Source organism: Elephas maximus, chromosome 2 (assembly GCF_024166365.1).
Source record: "Elephas maximus indicus isolate mEleMax1 chromosome 2, mEleMax1 primary haplotype, whole genome shotgun sequence".
Lineage (NCBI taxonomy): Eukaryota > Metazoa > Chordata > Mammalia > Proboscidea > Elephantidae > Elephas > Elephas maximus.
In genome coordinates this window covers 66,848,199-66,865,442 of record NC_064820.1, presented here as the reverse complement: position 1 = coordinate 66,865,442, position 17,244 = coordinate 66,848,199, and the positions used below count along the sequence as shown (strand labels likewise).

At 41.5% G+C, this 17,244-nt stretch overlaps 1 protein-coding gene across 3 annotated transcripts in view; it reads right to left on the bottom strand.

Annotated features, from left to right (window-relative positions):
• KIF2A (kinesin family member 2A) overlaps nt 1–8,946 on the bottom strand; it is a 79,731-nt gene extending 70,785 nt beyond the window's left edge. Inside the window, exon 1 of one of the 3 annotated variants that reach the window (XM_049864163.1) lies at nt 8,636–8,946. In XM_049864163.1, coding sequence (XP_049720120.1) covers nt 8,636–8,699 — 64 coding nt within the window. In that variant the 5' untranslated portion in view covers nt 8,700–8,946. The remainder of the gene's footprint in view (nt 1–8,635) is intronic. The other 2 variants (XM_049864153.1, XM_049864143.1) reach the window with 2 other exon arrangements.
• Nucleotides 8,947–17,244: the final 8,298 nt, after the last annotated feature.

Sequence of the window (17,244 nt, the reverse complement as noted above, 5' to 3'; positions counted from 1 at the left end):
TCTTTACCTGACTGCCCTCTGTTTCCAGATCAGGGGCTCCTCTGATGTTGTGCCACATGCCTGGAATGTCTCCTTCCCCCACAAAAGCGATTTACTGGTCATCTTTTTCCCACCACTTAAATTTCACTTTCCATAAAATCTTTTCAGATCACTGTTAGGAGATGGCACTTTTTCTAAAATAACAGATCACAACCCTGGCTGCACACTGAAATAAAATGCTAATGCCTCATTCCACACTTACCCAATTAAAACAGAATATCTAGACAAAAGACCCAGATATTGGTGGGGTTTTTGTTCCTTTGTTTAATTCCCCCACCCCCCGCCCCCAAATGCATAGGTGATTCTAATGAGCAGTCAGGGTTGTGACCTACTACATTTGCCCTACCCAGTCTGGAAAGAGAATCCCACAACTACATTTCTAATCTTCACACTAAATATACCCATATCCCATACACCTAAAATACTTACCAAAGCCTTGAACAACGCATATGATGTTAATGTCTGAAATGGCCTTTCTTAAGGCTTAAATACTTTACAGTTTACATGTTCCGTGCAGTAAAGAGTTCCTATTCTGTAAACTGCAGAAGATTCATCTACCTTATAGGTTGTCGTAAAAATCAAACAAGATGCCGTATATGATACGTTTAGCAAAGCAACTGGCTTACAAATGGACACACAAATGTTAACTCCCTTCAGGTATCAACAATCACCTAGGTTGACTTACTAGAGAAACAATTCAAGCAGCAGTGTGGAAGGTGTAAGATACGAAGGTGAGGCTGGAAAGAGAGCTGCTGGTCAAGAGTTATGATCAAAAGGGTCATTCTTAGCTGGTTGTAGACTCTTAGCACTTTTACTATAAGGATGCCCCCTTGTTATCCTGTCTTTCCTTTAAAATCTTTTATATAGGTGAAGTCTGATTAAAATTAATGGCCAATCAAAACCTGGAAAAAAAAATCTCTGACAGTAAACAAAATATAGACCAGGAAGATGTCTGATTCTTATAGTCCCTTGGCCATACTGTGTGGAGCCACTGGCACCTGTAGCTGGTTCTACTTGTTTTCATGCTCTGCTACCTTGGTTCCTGTGTTTACCTGCACTCCAACCCAGGATATCGAGAGAGAAACCTGCTGCCAGGGGCACGTCTGCCAGAAATGTAAACTGAATCGACTTTATTCCTTCAGATATCAAAACAGAGGTTAAAAGTTATAACTCAAATGGATATTAGAGAAAATAGGCCAGTAATGACAAATGATGAAGATGTCAACTGACTAATGGGGTCTACCAAGGCTGGCAGTACGACATTAAGGATTCCAAGGCTGAATGTGGATTCATCAGGAAAGCATGCCATGAATGATAACGGTCATGGTTAGAGGAGGTGAGGGGGCAGCATGTGTAACATGTACTTTTCATCCAGAAGACCCATAACTTTAAGAGTCTAACTCAAGGACCTAAACCTCAAAAGGGCAGTAATTATGATGTACACATAGATGGCATTCTCTATCAGTACTAATCACACTACATATCAGTCATTTATTTACGTTTGAGAGCAGGAACTATGTGTGTGCCTTATCCTTTTTGTATTTCCAATACCTGACCCACTGCCATCGAGTCAATTCTGATTCAAAGTGACCCTAGAGAACACGGTAGAACTGTCCCATATGGTTTCCAAGGCTGTAAATCTTTATGGGAGCAGACTGCCACATCTTTCTCCCACAGGGCAGCTGGTGGGTTCAAACCACTGACCTTTCAGGTAGCAGCTGAGCACTTTAACCACTGTGCCACCAGGGCTCCCTTGCTTGACATACAGTAGGCTGTAAATAAAACTGTATTTCATGATATCTGCAGTAAGAAAACAGAGCAATGTGAGATATTATTTTGTGACATGCCATAATCTTTTAAGATCTATACACCTAAATACTCCCGTACACCACTGAAGGTCCATTTGAACTGCAGGCTTTATGGGTAGATAGTGAGAAAAATAAACACTAAACCAAACCAGTTGCTCTCAAGTTGATTCTGACTCATGGTGACCCCATGAGTTGCAGAATAGAACTGAGTTCCACAGGGTTTTCAAGACTGTGACCTTTTGGAAGCAGACCACCAGGCCTTTCTTTCAAGGTGCCTCTGGGTGAGTTCAAACCAAAAGTAGTCTAGCACGTAACCATCTGTGCCACCCTGGGAGAAAAACAGTTAAAGCCGAAAATGAGAAGGCCATAGGGAAGGACTAGAATTAGAAGCGTAACTTTAAAAAAGGATATCCTCTTCATTTCACTCTTCGGAGAGAGTAGCAAAAAGTTAACTTAGGGTTAACCAACAATGAGATGATACTCCGTTTAATCTAAATTTTCTTTAGACAAGACTCCAATGTCCATGAGCTTATTCACTTTTCTATATTAAGTCCACAAAGAAAATCCACTCCACAGTCACTAGGATGACTTTAAAAAACAAAACAAAACAAGGACTTAGAGAAATTGGAACCATCATACATGCCTGGTAGGAATGAAAAACTGTGTGGCTGCTGTGGAAAGCAGCCTGGTGGTTCTGCAAAAAGTTAAACACAGGATTATTATATGACCAAGCAATTCTACTCCTTTGCATATACCCAAGGGAAATGAAAAGATATGTCCACAGAGAAACTTGTACACAGATGTTCATAGCAGCGCTATTCACAATGGCCAAAAGATAGAACCAATTCCAATGTTCATCAACAGATGAATGGGTAGACAACTTATGGTATATTCATACGATGGATTATTATTTAGTATTAAAAAAGAACAAAGTACTGATAAATGCCAGAACTTGGCTGAACCCTGAAAACATTATGCTAAGTGAAAGCAGCCAGACACAAAGGTTGACTATTGTATGATTCCCTTTATATGATGTATCCGTGACAGACAAATCCATAGAGACGGAAAGGAGATTAGTGGCTACCAAGGGACAAAGGAAGAGGGCAAATGGGGGAGTGGCTGCTTAATATCTACGGGGTATCTTCTGGAGTGATGAAAAAGTTCTGAAACTATAGAGAGGTGGTAGTTGCACGATACCGTGATTACACTAAATTCCACTGAACCGTATATTTTAAAATGGTTAACTGTATGTTACGTGAATTTCACCTCAATAAAAATGTTAACTCTACCACCTTTCTACCTTGCTTACCTCACCGTTTCTACGAGGATCCAATTAGAAAACACATTTGGAAGCACTTGGCAAACTATGGAAACCCTGGTGGCATAGTAGTTAAGAGCTACAGCTGCTAACCAAAAGGTCGACAGTTTGAATCCACCAGGCACTCATTGGAAACGCTATAGGGCAGTTCTACCCTGTACTATAGGGTTGCTATGAGTCGGAATGAACTTGACAGCAATAGGTTTTTGGCAAATTATGAAGGCCTAACAAATACATATATGGAACCATTATCATGCTAGTCACCATATAAAAGGATATTATTAATCTATAAATTCTCCCATCCCATCCCCATAATCAGAGTTACAAAACTGAACCTAAAAACAATAAATTGCTATGTGGTTCATTTTTATTACCTAAATACACACGTTCTATTTGCCAAAAACCTATACAATGACATACAGATGAACTACCAGAAGATTAAATGTTGCAAAGTATGTGGAGAATTGTTGTTGTTGTTGTTGTTAGGTGCCTCTGAGTCCCTTCTGACTCATAGTGACCTTATGTACAACAGAACAAAATGCTGCCCGGTCCTGTGCCATCCTCACAATCATTGCTATGTTTGAGCCACTGTGTCAATCCCTCTCCTGAAGGGTCTTCCTCTTTTTTGCTGACCCTCTGCTTTACCAAGTATGATGTCTTTCTCCAGGTACTGGTGCCTCCTGATAACCTGTCCAAAGTATGTAAGATGAAGCCTCATCATCCTCCCTTCTAAGGAGCATTCTAGCTGTACTTCTTCCAAGACAGATTTGTTCATTGTTCTGGCAGACCATGGTATATTTAATACTCTTCACCAACACCATAATTCAAATGCATCAGTTCTGCTTTGGTCTTCCTTACTCACTGTCCAGCTTTGGAATGCATATAAGGCAACTAAAAATTCCATGGCTTGGGTCAGGCACACCTTAGTCCTCAAAGTGACATCTTTGCTTTAATGCTTTAGAAAGGTGTTTTGCAGATATGCCCAATGCAATACGTCATCTGATTTCTTGACTGCTGCTTCAATGGGCACTGATTGTGGGTCCAAGCAAAATGATATCACTGACAACTTCAAAAGTTTCTCCACTTATCATGATGTTGCTTACTGGTCCAGTTGTGACGATTTTTGTTTTATATTGAGGTGTAATCCATACTGAAGGCTGTAGTCAGTGAGTGCTTCAAGTCCTCTTCACTCTCAGCATGCAAGGTTGTGTCATTTGCATATATCAGGTTGTTAATGAGTCTTCCTCCAATCCTGATGCTGCATTCTTCATTAAATCCAGCTTCTTGGATTATTTGGTCAGCATACATATTGAGTAAGTATGGTGAAAGGATATAACCCTGACACACACACCTTTCCTGATTTTAAACCGTGCAGTATCACCTTGTTCTGTTTGAATGCCTGCCTCTTGGTCCATGTATAGGTTCTGCATGAGCAAAATTAAGTGTTGTGGAATTCCCATATGAGAATTAGGCCATTTAAAACCTTTTCTAAAGGTTGCCTGCCCTAAGCTCCAAAATTCCCAAATAACAAAAATTCTTTGAAATTTTTCAATTTCCCATGGATTTCAGGGCTAATCAAAAACACTTTTTCACCACCGTTTAATTAAGAAGCAGCAATATTTTCTTTTCACAGTCCTACAAATTTATTCTTGGTTTTGTGATCTTCTAGTAACTATACGGAAAGCCTGGTAGCGTAGTGGCTAAGACCTACGGCTGCTAACCAAAAGGTCGGCATTTCAAATCCACCTGGCGCTCCTTGGAAACTGTATGGGGCAGTTCTAGTTCTACTCTGTCCCATAGGGTTGCTATAAGTCGGAACTGACTCAACAGCAACAGATTTGGTTTTTTGGTTTTAGTGACTATACTGTATCACGTTCTCCCAGGAATCATTCCAATCGGGCTCTGTGACACTGCTCTCTGGTGGCTTTCCCAAATAAGAAGTTAATCTCCTATACCTTTATCTGGCTGTAGAAATCAGTATGTTTCTGAAGTAACAGAATTCTCTCTTTACCGCTACAGTTCTTAACAGTATAGATTCTCTGCTATGCAAGACATACATGGCTGTCATTAACAAGCTGTATAAACCTAGACAATCCACTTATTTGAGACTAAGTTTCTACCTTTGTAAAACTGACAACTAGATTATCTCCAAGAATCCTTCTAGGTTAGACATCCTGATTTCCTTCAGTTCCTATATATCAACATTGTGACTAAATGACCCCCAAAATAATCCCGTCTTGGCTGCAGCTTCGAAATATTCAACATTTCTTATCCCTCCCCCATTTACCAAAACGTAGTCACAGACGCTGTACAACCAGTAAGAAATGCTTTAACAGTGCAGTTTTTAAAATCTGCCAATAAGACTAAGCTACACAACAGTTAATACTGTAGTTTTTAGAGTCGTTGGACTTTAAGGAATTGAATCATAAAGTTAAAAGACAAATGCAAGAGAATAAATTACACATAAGTGTCCATTTCCAGAAACCAATCCAATTTCATACTAGATTATCATCTATGGCTGGGAACAATCTCAGTAGTCCAAGCCTAACTCCTGTCATCTCTAACCTTAGAATACCAGAAAACTCAAGTTAGCCTTAGCAGATCACTCAGTTTCAATGGAATCTGGGGATCCTGAACTAAGGGGCCAGTGTAGGCAGTGGGGGGTCATAGTAGAATAGTTGCAGTACAGATGAGCCTAGATGGAACTTTCACCTCCCAGTAAGATTTCGTCTGAGTGGTTAATTAAAATAATGTTGAAAACCAAAAATCCAATAATGGATGATTTACTCAAAAACAAATGCAAAGAACCCTGCCAGGCACATAAGGGGAATACAGGGAACTTAACAGTCTATTAGCCTGCCATCCCCCCACCATTGCATTCTTCATACCACCCCTCCCCTAGTATAGTTTGAAAGCATAATATTAAGAGAAATGTACCTAAATACTAATAGTCAAGGAAATATGATGTCTAGTGAATGGTACAAAGTGACTAAGGAAGTCAGAGGCAAGCTGGCCATCTGGTTTTAGCACAGTGAAGACTTGCTGGGATTAGTTTTTGAGCAGGGTCTTGAAAGATAGTATAAATCATCTTAAGTTTACCTGTTTGCCCTTGGAACATGCCCTAACATATAAGCATCACTGATGAGAAAAGCCTGGTCTGAAAAAAGGACAAGGATTACCACTAACAAGGTGCAGAACATCAAGTAACTAGTTAATAGCCATCTGAAGCAGCCCTTCTTCATTTATGTGATTTCTATTGTCTCAGGCATTAGTGCTCATCAAACAGTAAAGTTTATTTTAGTTACAATAACCACTAGTGTTTTACTCAACACAGATCTGCTATACAAGGGGGAGGAAGCAAAAGTGTCTTTAAAGGGAAAAAGGAAAAGCTTGAGGGAGGTCTCTGATATATCAGTTTCTACTATGAAACACCATCATTAAATGCAAATGATTATTCCTTTCAAATTCTCAACTTATCTTTTGTCTTCCACCAACTCCATCATGCACCCAAGGCCCATAAATATGTACAGTATCACAAGACTACTAGGTTAGGATAATACACATTGTAAAGATTTCCATTTTTTACCATTATTTCTTACGGGAAAATTGCTTTTGAAATGTGAGTTTAGGTTACTAACACATATATAAGAACACAATACTCTTGTATGTCTGAGAATTTCTGGTACAGGCTGAATAGGGCAAAGAATATTATAAGGCTCTAGGAATTGACTTGACAGCAATTAACAAGAGGCTAGAACTCCAGAAGAACCAATACAGCTTCAAGCTCAATACATTTTAAAAAAAAATGTCGACTCAGAAAAATGCCTTGAAAACATACAAACCTCTCAAATGTCAAATAAATGCTACTTTTTCCAATAACAGATTTTACAGTTAACACTCATAATGAAAGGTTTATAAGAAGGTTAAAAAGATACATTTTATTGCACCCAAAGTTTTGAAAATTATATGTAAATACTACTTTTGCTGGTATACAGCGAAATCACATTCACCTAAAAAGGAAATGACACAGCGCTGTTCCAATAAAGTTAATCTGAGGAGAAAAAAAAATAAAGAAACCCCAACCCAAGTAAAGGAGACATCTCTTTCCCACTAGTGTTACCATTAACTTCTAAAGCTCAATGGGTATAATCTATCTTTTTACATACAGGATAATGATGCTTCCAGTTGCTAACACAAACGACCTGAAGTACAAAGAAGGGGGAAAAAATCCATCACCTATATTGGGTCTTCCAGTATATCACACAGATAAGTCAATCTAGCTTCTCATAACTTGGTCGAACTTCGTAGAAACCCAGACGATGCGGATGTGATACCAAGATTGCTACAGACTAGGCTAAGGGACAGAAAGTAAGCCATAAATTAAAGAAATTGGTTTAGCGAGGCAGAGTCAGTAAAGAACATCACACACCTCTAGTTCCTTCAATATTCACACCGAAAGAAAAGAATTTTACTTCTCTCCTTTACGACATAGGTTGTTTCCAAGTCTGGCGGCGTGCCTCACTCCCCACCCAAAGTTACTGAAATAAACATTTTCCCCAAGAGGAATCTACAGGAAGACACACAAGCCTTTTTTTTTTTTTTTTTTTTTTAAACATGTCTTCACCGCCCCTCACACTTCCCTCTTACCTCTCCCGGGGGTGTGAAAATATCAACATCCGGTCGCCCGCCCCCACCCTCTGGGCAATGTCTCGCACTGACGGCGCTCATCTCCTCTCCTTCCCTTTCAGTCTCATCATCTTTGAAAAGCTTATCGACTATTTCTTCCCATTGCTCCCCCATCCTTATTCATGGCTGAGCATGACATTCTCTACATCGTTCTCCCAAAAAAGGGGCTAGCAAAAATGAAGAAACAAGCTCCAGAAACGAGAGCCGGGGGAGAGGCCTGACAACCACACAGCAGTTTAAACCAGCGGAATCGGTCTTCCCCCCCATCTCAGCCTCTGAAGCAGAAGTCGGCTCTGCACACGCTGAAATCACTGCTCTGCATCCTCCCCACCCCCAACGTTCAAAGAGACCAGTAAAAATGAAGAGGCCGGGAGGAAACGCGCGGCAGGGTCAGCCCTCACGAAGCCCACTCCCTTCAGGGCTGCAGCCGCCGGAGAGGATGGCGATCGCAGGCGGAGCGAGGGGCCGTCCTCCCGGGCACCGCGCCCGCCCGAAGCCCCCAGAGGCGCAGGCCGCGACACCCGGGCCCCTTGCCCGCCCGCCGTCCCCCGCGGCCCAGCCCCCCGCAGCCCTCCTCAAGGCCCCTCCCCGCCCCCAGCACTACAGCGGCGCCCCGGGCGGACCCCACGCCGGCCTCACCCGCACACAAGCCACACACAAAAGCGCCACGGCCGCCGCCTTCCCGCCCCCACAGCCCACGGAGCAATCAATGAGGCGGCCGGCGCCCGCGTCCCCTCCGTGTACACCGGAACGCGGGGCTGGCCAGGCCCGCGACGCGGCTCACCATCGCTCCGTTTGATCTCCACGTAAATCCCGATCTGGATCTTGCCGAAGTTGGACGCTGCCATCACCTCATCTGGAGCAGCGGCTGCGGGCCGAGGGAGGGGGATCGGAGAGCGGAAAAGGCAGGGAGGGGGCGGGGTACGTGTGGGAGGGGGAGCGGTTGCCCGCGGCCGCGCTGGCCCGGGCGACAGCGTGAACGCAAGCTGGGGCCGCGAGGAGCAGCGGCGGGGCAGGCGGAAGCGCCCGGCCTGCAGGCCGGCGGGAGGACGCGCACACCGGGCCGTCGGGGTGAAGCAAGGGACGGGGCCGTGAGGCGGCGCCGCGGAGAGTAGGAGGGGCCGCCCCTCCCGCCCAGCAGCCGACGCTGGGGAGGCGGGGCGCCGCGCGCCTGCGCAGAGCGCACCTCCGGCGTCTCTTCCTCCTAGACTCCCTTTTCTCCGCTGTCTCGAGGCGGCCCCGCCCAGCTCTGCTGCGGGCGGGCGGCGGCCCGGGCTTGCCTGGGTCGGGGAGCGGAGTGCGCGCGGCCCGGCCCCCCACAAGTCTGCGTCGAGTTTGATTTCAGCGCGCGGCCTAAAAGAGGCGGGATCCTCCGAGCCGGTGCTTTTCTTTACGCCCTGGCTTTTTTTTTTTTTTTTCTGGCTTTTATGAGTTGAAGCTGTTGCTGCAAAGGATTGAGGGCCTTGAGGTTTGAGGGTTTTCCGGGTGGAGTGCGGGGCTGAGCGATGCAAATTTGGGACTGGCCAGTGACGGCATGAGTTTGGTGTTTCATCTGAAAGTGTCACCCCACATATAGAGGTGGCTGACCCAGGTAATCCTCCCAAGGCACACCTGGTTCAGGTTTCCCATCCAGTTTTGAAAGAAACGGAACAGCTTTATGGTCAGCCACTCTATAAGTCAGGGAATGAAGATCTGCCTCTTCCTGACCTTGCCTCTTAGCTCATCGCCGCTTAAAAAGAAGCCCTGCATTGGCGCGGCCTTGACTTCCGTTTATGGTGCATCAGATGCTAGTATCCTGGCCCTACTATTGGGCTCAAGGCTTATTTGTCCTGGCCTGTAAAGCCAACTACAATGACTCAAGGATGGAGGTCAGATACATCAGCTTGACTAAGGGCTGTGCATTTTCTGCAGAGTCACTTGACTAGTTTGACCACATCAGCAATGTGGCGAGCAAGACTCTCCTTCCTGGCAGGGATCCTGGAAACCATGTTTCCAGCACCGGGTACAAACCTCCAAACCTGTGGCTCTTGCTTCTAGTATTGGGACTTGATGTTGAGGAAACATTTTTCGTGCCCCACTTTCTCTAGTATTTGTTAATCTCGTTGTAACTAAAAACACTGTTTCAAAATTTAAAAATTGGAAACCGGATACATATACATACATGCACAGTCCTAGAGTTTTCAACTAATATAAGTAATGGAGTCCAGTAGACCCTAACAAAAAGCATTAAAAGACTCGAGCTCACCTGTAATTTAAACATATTGGAGGTATACTTGTCAAAAGAAGAAAACCTCTTAAATCCGTTGTAAAGTGGATTTGGGCCATTTAATTTATATGAAAAACACTGGTTAGACCATGTGGAAAACAACGTCTGCTTTTACATTACTTGGAAACTCCATGGGGCAGTTCTACTCTGTCCTATAGGGTCGCTATGAGTCGGAATTGACTCGACGGCACTGGGTTGGGTTTTTTACATTCCAGAAATTACTGTACATTTCACTTCAAGACCTCTGTTTCAGAATAGAATTTGACCAAATCAGGGCTCAGTTTTTTTTTCTTGAAAATCTAAAGAGTTTTAGCAACTGAGTTGGTGTCTAATAGAGCCTGTTCTCTAATGTCTCTATGACTAATGTATAAAGCATCTATTTATTTGCTTGAAAATTCTTTAAAGAATCCAAAGACATTGAGCTATAAAGCTATAAATTTAAAATTATTCCATAACATATTTTATACACGGTTACATACCTTGCACCCTGTGGGTTATGAGACAATCTTTAATCAGTATACAAAGGTATTTTGTATATACATCATCCTGTTCCATGAACATGTGTGAGACATACAATTTGCCTAATGTACAAAACACAAAAACCTTTCCAAGTCATACCCAAAAGACTTATGCTATTTGGTATGCCCCAGCATCTATATTTATAAACTTTGCATCATGGGTTTAGTATTCAAGTGGGCCACTGAATAGCAGCCATAAATGAATGCAGTGTGACTACATTTCCACCAACAATAACGGATCAAGGATTCTGACTCTGGGTCAAGCATTAGCAAGATACACAACCCTAACTAGAACAGTGCCTGGCACATAGTAGGCACTCAACAAATGTTGAATGAATTAACTTATTAAACTGTTCTGTGTCTCTGTTACATGTTTGATCAACCTGAGATAATAAATTCCATTCTTCCAACTGCACAAAGTTTTTTTTTAATTTATTTATTGTGCTTTAAGTGAAAATTTACAAAGCAAGTGAGTCTCTCATACAAAAAGTTACACACACCTTGCTATGTACTCCTAGTTGCTCTCTCCCTAATGAGACAGCACATCCTCCTCTCTACCGTGTATTCCCCATGTTCATTCATCAGCTCCTGTCCTGCTCTTCCTTCTCATCTCACCTCCAGACAGGAGTTGCCTATGTAGTCTCATGTGTCTACTTGAGCCAGGAAGCTCACTCCTCACCAGTATCATTCATTATCGTATAGTCTAGTCCAATCCCTGTCTGAAGAGTTGGCTTCAGGAATGGTTCCAGTCTTGGGCTAACAAAAAGTCCAGGACCATGACCTCCAGGGTCCCTCTAGTTTCAGTCAGACCATTAAGTCTGGTCTTTTTACGAGAATTTGAGATCTGCATCCCACTGTTATCCTGGTCCTGATTCTCTGTTGTGTTTCCTGTCAGGGAAGTGATCGGTGGTAGCTGGACACCATCTAGTTCTGGTCTCAGGCTGATGGGGTCTCTGGTTTATGTGGCCCTTTCTGTCTCTTGGGTTTATCTTTACCATAAGTCTTTGGTGTTCTTCATTCTCCTTTGCTCCAGGTAGGTTGAGACCGATGGATGCATCTTAGATGGATGCCTGCTAACGTTTAAGACCCCAGACGCCTGTTATCAAAGTGGGTGCAGAAAGTTCTCTGAATACATTTTGCTATGCCAATTGACCTAGATGTCCCCTGAAACCATGATCCTCAGACCCCCACCCCTGCTACTCTGGCATTCGAAGCGTTCAGTTGTATTCAGGAAACTGCTTTGCTTTTGGTTTGGTCCAGTTTTGCTGACCTCTCCTGTATTGTGTGTTGTCTTTCCCTTCACCTAAAATAGTTCTTGAATAGTTCTTGTCAACTATGTAATTAGTGAATACCCCTTTCCCTCCTGCCTCACCCTCATAACCATCAAAGAATATTTTCTTCTGTGTTTAAACTTTTTCTAGAGTTCTTATAATACTGGTCTCACACAATATTTGTCCTTTTGCAGCTGACTATTTTCACTCAGTATAATGCCTTCCAGATTCCTCCATGTTATGAGATATTTCATGGATTCATTGTTGTTCTTAATCGTTGTGTAGTATTCTATTATGTGAATACACCATAATTTATTTATCCATTCATCCATTGATGGGTACCTTGGTTGCTTCCATCTTTTTGCTATTGTAAACAGTGTTGCAATGAACATGGGTGCCAACTGCACAAAGTTTTGGGGAAGGTCAAATGAAATAATAAAAGGTACTTGGAAATTTATAAAGTTTAATACAAAGTAAAACTATCTCATTAAAAAAAAAGTTTAGTTCTCTTTTGTAATCCTCAAATCATTAGTTAGGATTTTGTATCCAGTGATATAAAACTAAACACATTGATTTGGCTCTGACCCTCATCACCTCATATCAAAAGGATAGCAAGAACTCTACAGTTCGGGTTGTATTCTTTTACCTGCTCTAGTCTACCCTAACTTTAACTGACAGAATGTTCTTGCTCAAAAACCATTTCCATCACCCATCTTACTAAGAGTGGCTGATGTTGGTTTATTTTATGAATTCTGAGTTTATAATCCATTTCAAAAATTTTTAATTATTGGAATTCCTTATTATGCCTTGTTGTTCATTGTTGTTGTTTTGCTTCTCTGCATTGGATTATTAGTACACAAACCCTAGGGGTTACTCCAAGGAAGAGGCCATTAAGCTAGTAACTGAGATTTGAGGCCAGAGCCAGCACTCACCTTAAGGGGTTACCTGTTCCTTGTGGAAGAACAGAGATACAATTTAGCTCCAGTTCTAGCTCAGATTATATGTATTTGTATTCTAATTTGAAGCTTTTCCATTCAATTTTTTTTATCTATCCTGGATTACTTCCACAAAGTTTGTGGGTCTGGGATCATGTGGGAGAAATAGGCACGGTTGGCGGAAACTTTTTTTCCCTCTACTATTCGCTTTCTGCTCTGGACTTTTTTTTAGAGACTTTTTGGTTGTCAGAGATTCCAATTCCCGTAAATTTATTCAAATTTTAATTCTAATTAAATTGGTGTAATCTCTCTATGATGTACCTCAGGCTTTAAACAAATACATTAACCCTGGGATGTATATATCCCAATTATACTCTATCTCTAAACTGTCCCTTCTTTTCTTCTCCTTTGCATTCCATTCTACCTCCTGCGAACATGTTCAGGCTCCCTTCTCCAGAAAAAAATCTCTTGGTCTTCCTCTTACTATTTAAATTCCATTCTATTTTTTGCTTTCCTTTCCTTTCCTTGCCACATTCTCAGATGAGTGCTCTAAATTCCCACTGCCTTGATTTTCCACCACCCATTCACTTCTTAACTCCTAAATCTGGATTCAATCCTCTACTGCCTTATATTTTTAAAAGTCAAATAATTACTTTCTAATTACCACACCCAGTGGACATTCTAGCATCTTTATTTGCCTTGAATTCTTTGCAGAACGGCCTACTACTCTCCCCCAAAGAGTGCTTGCCCATTTCTGCTTCTCAGTTTTGCTCAGTGTGGCACGTCTTGCCCCAGCGACTAGAATGATTTGTCCTCCTCTTTTCTTCTCTACCTATTTAAACGCTTCGCACCTAGCAAGGAACATCTAAAGTCTCTCTTTATGGGGCTTTCTCCACCAATCCAGCCTACCATAACCATTCTATCTAGTGATCCTTACCTAACCATGCTCACCAGAAGAACCTAACAGGGTTTTACTTTTTTTTTTTAAACAGATATAGAGGTGCAAGCTCTACCCAGGCCTAACAACAAAACAAAACAAAAACACCAGTTGCTGTCCAGTCAATTCTGACTCAAGGTGACCTCATGTGTTTCAGAGTAGAACTGCACTCTGTAGAATTTTCAATGGCTGTCACCTTTCAGAAGCAGATTGCCAAGGCTTTCTTTCAAGGTGCTTCTGGATGGTTTGAACCACCAACCTTTCAGTTAGTAATCAAGTACTTAACCATTTGCACTACCCAGGGACTCCCTACCTTAGGCCTACTGGTTTAGAATCTCAAGAGGTGGGGCTTAGGGTAGTCTGTTTTTGAAAAACTCATCAGGAGAGGGGACAGAGTTATGGATACTTCTTAGACATAACCAAATACCTCACGGAATTAGCTTTCTGGGGTTGAAGGAATGTCTGGGTTTGAAGGACTATGTAACCATAGTCTCGTAGGACATCTCAGTCAATTGGCATAATATAGTTCATAAAGTTATGTTCTACATCTTAGTTTAGTGAGTAATGTCTGAGGTCTTAAAAGCTTTCGAGCGGCCATCTAAGATACAATTATTGGCCTACTCACCCAGAGCAAAAAAAGAAAGAAGTAAACCAAAGACTCAAAGAAGAAACTAGTCTACAGGATAAGTAGTTTACACAAACCACGGCTTAATCTACCCTGAGTCCAGAAGAACTAGAGGATGCCCTGCTAGCACTACCAGTCATTCTAATCAGAGCCACAAGAGATGGACCCTAGTAAAATGGAAGGCAAATGTGGACCAGAACCTCAAATTTCTAAAAAACAAAAACAAAACCATACTTACTGGACTGATGGAGACTGGAAAACTTCCCGAGGCAATTGCTCCGAAATACCCTTCAGACCTTGATTTGAAACTAACCTCTAATGTCATCTTGTAGTTAAATAACAAACTGACTCAAAAAATAATATCACCCTTAAGTATGGTGCACCTTTAAAAAATCACCTATATCAGACCAAGGATCAACAATTTCTTAAAACAAAGATGAGACCGTAAGGGGACAGGAAACTAGATTAATGGAAACAGAACAACCAGAACGGAAATAACAAGAATGTTCATGTGTTGTGAAGAATGTAAGCAGTATCACTGAACAACTTACGTAGAAATTGTTGAACGGGAACCAGAACCTAAACCTAAACCTAAAACACAATAAACTATTATGGAAAAAAAAAAAATCGTCAGGAGATTCTGAGGTGTATGTGCACCTAGTTGAGAACTATTAATTACCCCTGAATTCCCACAATACAGTATTTTCTACACATTTGCCACTTTGGGGCTGGGCACTAAACAGACATTGATTGATTGATTGTTTTCCTAGTCCAACTTCTTTATTATGATTCTTTTACTTGCACTTTTTGATAGGGCATAGGATTGTCTTAATCGTAATCTATTGATGGAGAGCTAATGTACAAGGACCTTAAAGTCCATATTGGATTTAGATCTATATAGAAATATCAAACGATACAATGTCACATTTAATTATGATCTACATTGTGACGTTCCTAATATTTGTACTTGTTAATGTAATGTTTGCTTTAATTTTAATTTGCATGACTAATTCCTCTCAACTATAAGAAATCTAGAGATTTCCCTTATACCAGAGTTTCAAAAATATGATGAATTTAAACTCATAAATAACAGATGTCTTTTCACCATTTGTAGTGGTGTATTTTTTTATCCAAACTAAAAGCAATTTACGTATTCCTTACAATAATTCTTATTAATTCAGGAGCTTGGAAAGCTGTGTTGTGAAGTTTTCATAGAGCATCAGTCGTATAATACAAAATGAGAGGTGGTGTGTGCTACGCCTTCTAATTGTTGTTTCTAATAATATTTTATTGTGTTTTAGGGGAAAATTAACACAGCAAATTACCCAACCAACCAACCCCACTTCTGTCGAGTCGATTTCGACTCATAGCAACCCTATAGGACAGAGTAGAACTGCCCTGTAGTGTTTCCAAGGAGCGGCTGGTGGATTCAAACTGCCAACCTTTTGGTTAGCAGCTGAGTTCTTAACCACCACACCACCAGGGCTCCACACAGCAAATTAGATTCCCCTTCAACAATTTTTATATAGATTCTTCCATGCCATTGGTTGCAATTTTTACAATGTGTCAGCATCCTCATTATTTCCATTCTTTTTGTTCTGTTTCCATTGATTTAGCTTCCCTTCCCTTCCTTGCCTCCTCATCTTTGGTTTTGGGTGTATGTTGACAGTTTGGTTTCATGTAAATTGTTTCAGGGAGCACATTACTCACAGGTGATATTGTTTATTTCATAAGCAATCTATTCTTTGGCTGACAGGTGACCTGCAGAAATAGCTTCAATTTCAAGTTCAAAGAGTATCTTAGGGCGATAATCTTGGGGGTTTCTCTACTCTCTATCAGTCCAGTAGGTCTGGCCTTTTTTAGGAACTGAGTTTTGTTCTATGTTTTTCTTCCATTGTGTCTGGGATCTTCTATTATGTCCCTGGTCACAACAGTTAGTAGTGGTAGTCAGGTACCATCTAGTTCTTCTGGTCTCAAGTTAGAAGAGGCTGTGGTTCTATGTAGTTTCTTCCTTGAGCCTTTGATTTCCTTCACTCTCTTTTGCTCCATATGAGAAGAGACCAATAATTGTATCTTAGATGGCCTCTCGCAAGCTCTTAAGACCCCAGCTGTTACTCACCAAACTAGGATATAGAACGTTGTCTTTGTGAACTGTGTTATGCCAGTTGACTAAGTTGTCCCCCAAGACTATGGTCGGGAGGCTTTTAACCCAGTAAACCAATCCCATGAGTTGTTTGGATATGTCTAGGAAGTCTCTATAACTGTGCCAGCTATGTGGTTTGTTACATACAGCGCACACAAACGTGTATATGCATATGCCTACAGATATACCTATACATGCACATGAATTTACTTGCATATGCCTTCCTGTACACATATATGCATCTATATCTACCTATGCAACCATGCACATTTTTTGGCTGCTTTTACTGTTGTTAAAAAATTGTGTATGTTGTAGCATTTACCAAAATTGTCCCTGTTTCTGTGTACTTCTTAGTGTCTTGCGCTGACTTCATCCATATTTGGGATTGCCTTTCCCATCACCAAAAGTAGGAAGTATCTACTACCTAGAAACTGATTCCCCCCTTCCTCTCCCTCCCATCCCTGGTAACCACCAAAGAACATTGCTTTCTGTGTGTATATCTATTCTTGCCTTTTTGTAATAATGGGACAATACAATATTTGTCTTTTTGTGGTTGATTTATTTCAGTCAGCATAATGTCCTCTAGATTCATCCATGTTATAAGATGTTTTGTGCGCTCCTCATTATTGTTTATAGTTGTATAGTATATACCACAATTTGTTTATCTATTCATCTGTTGATGGACACTTAGGTTGTTT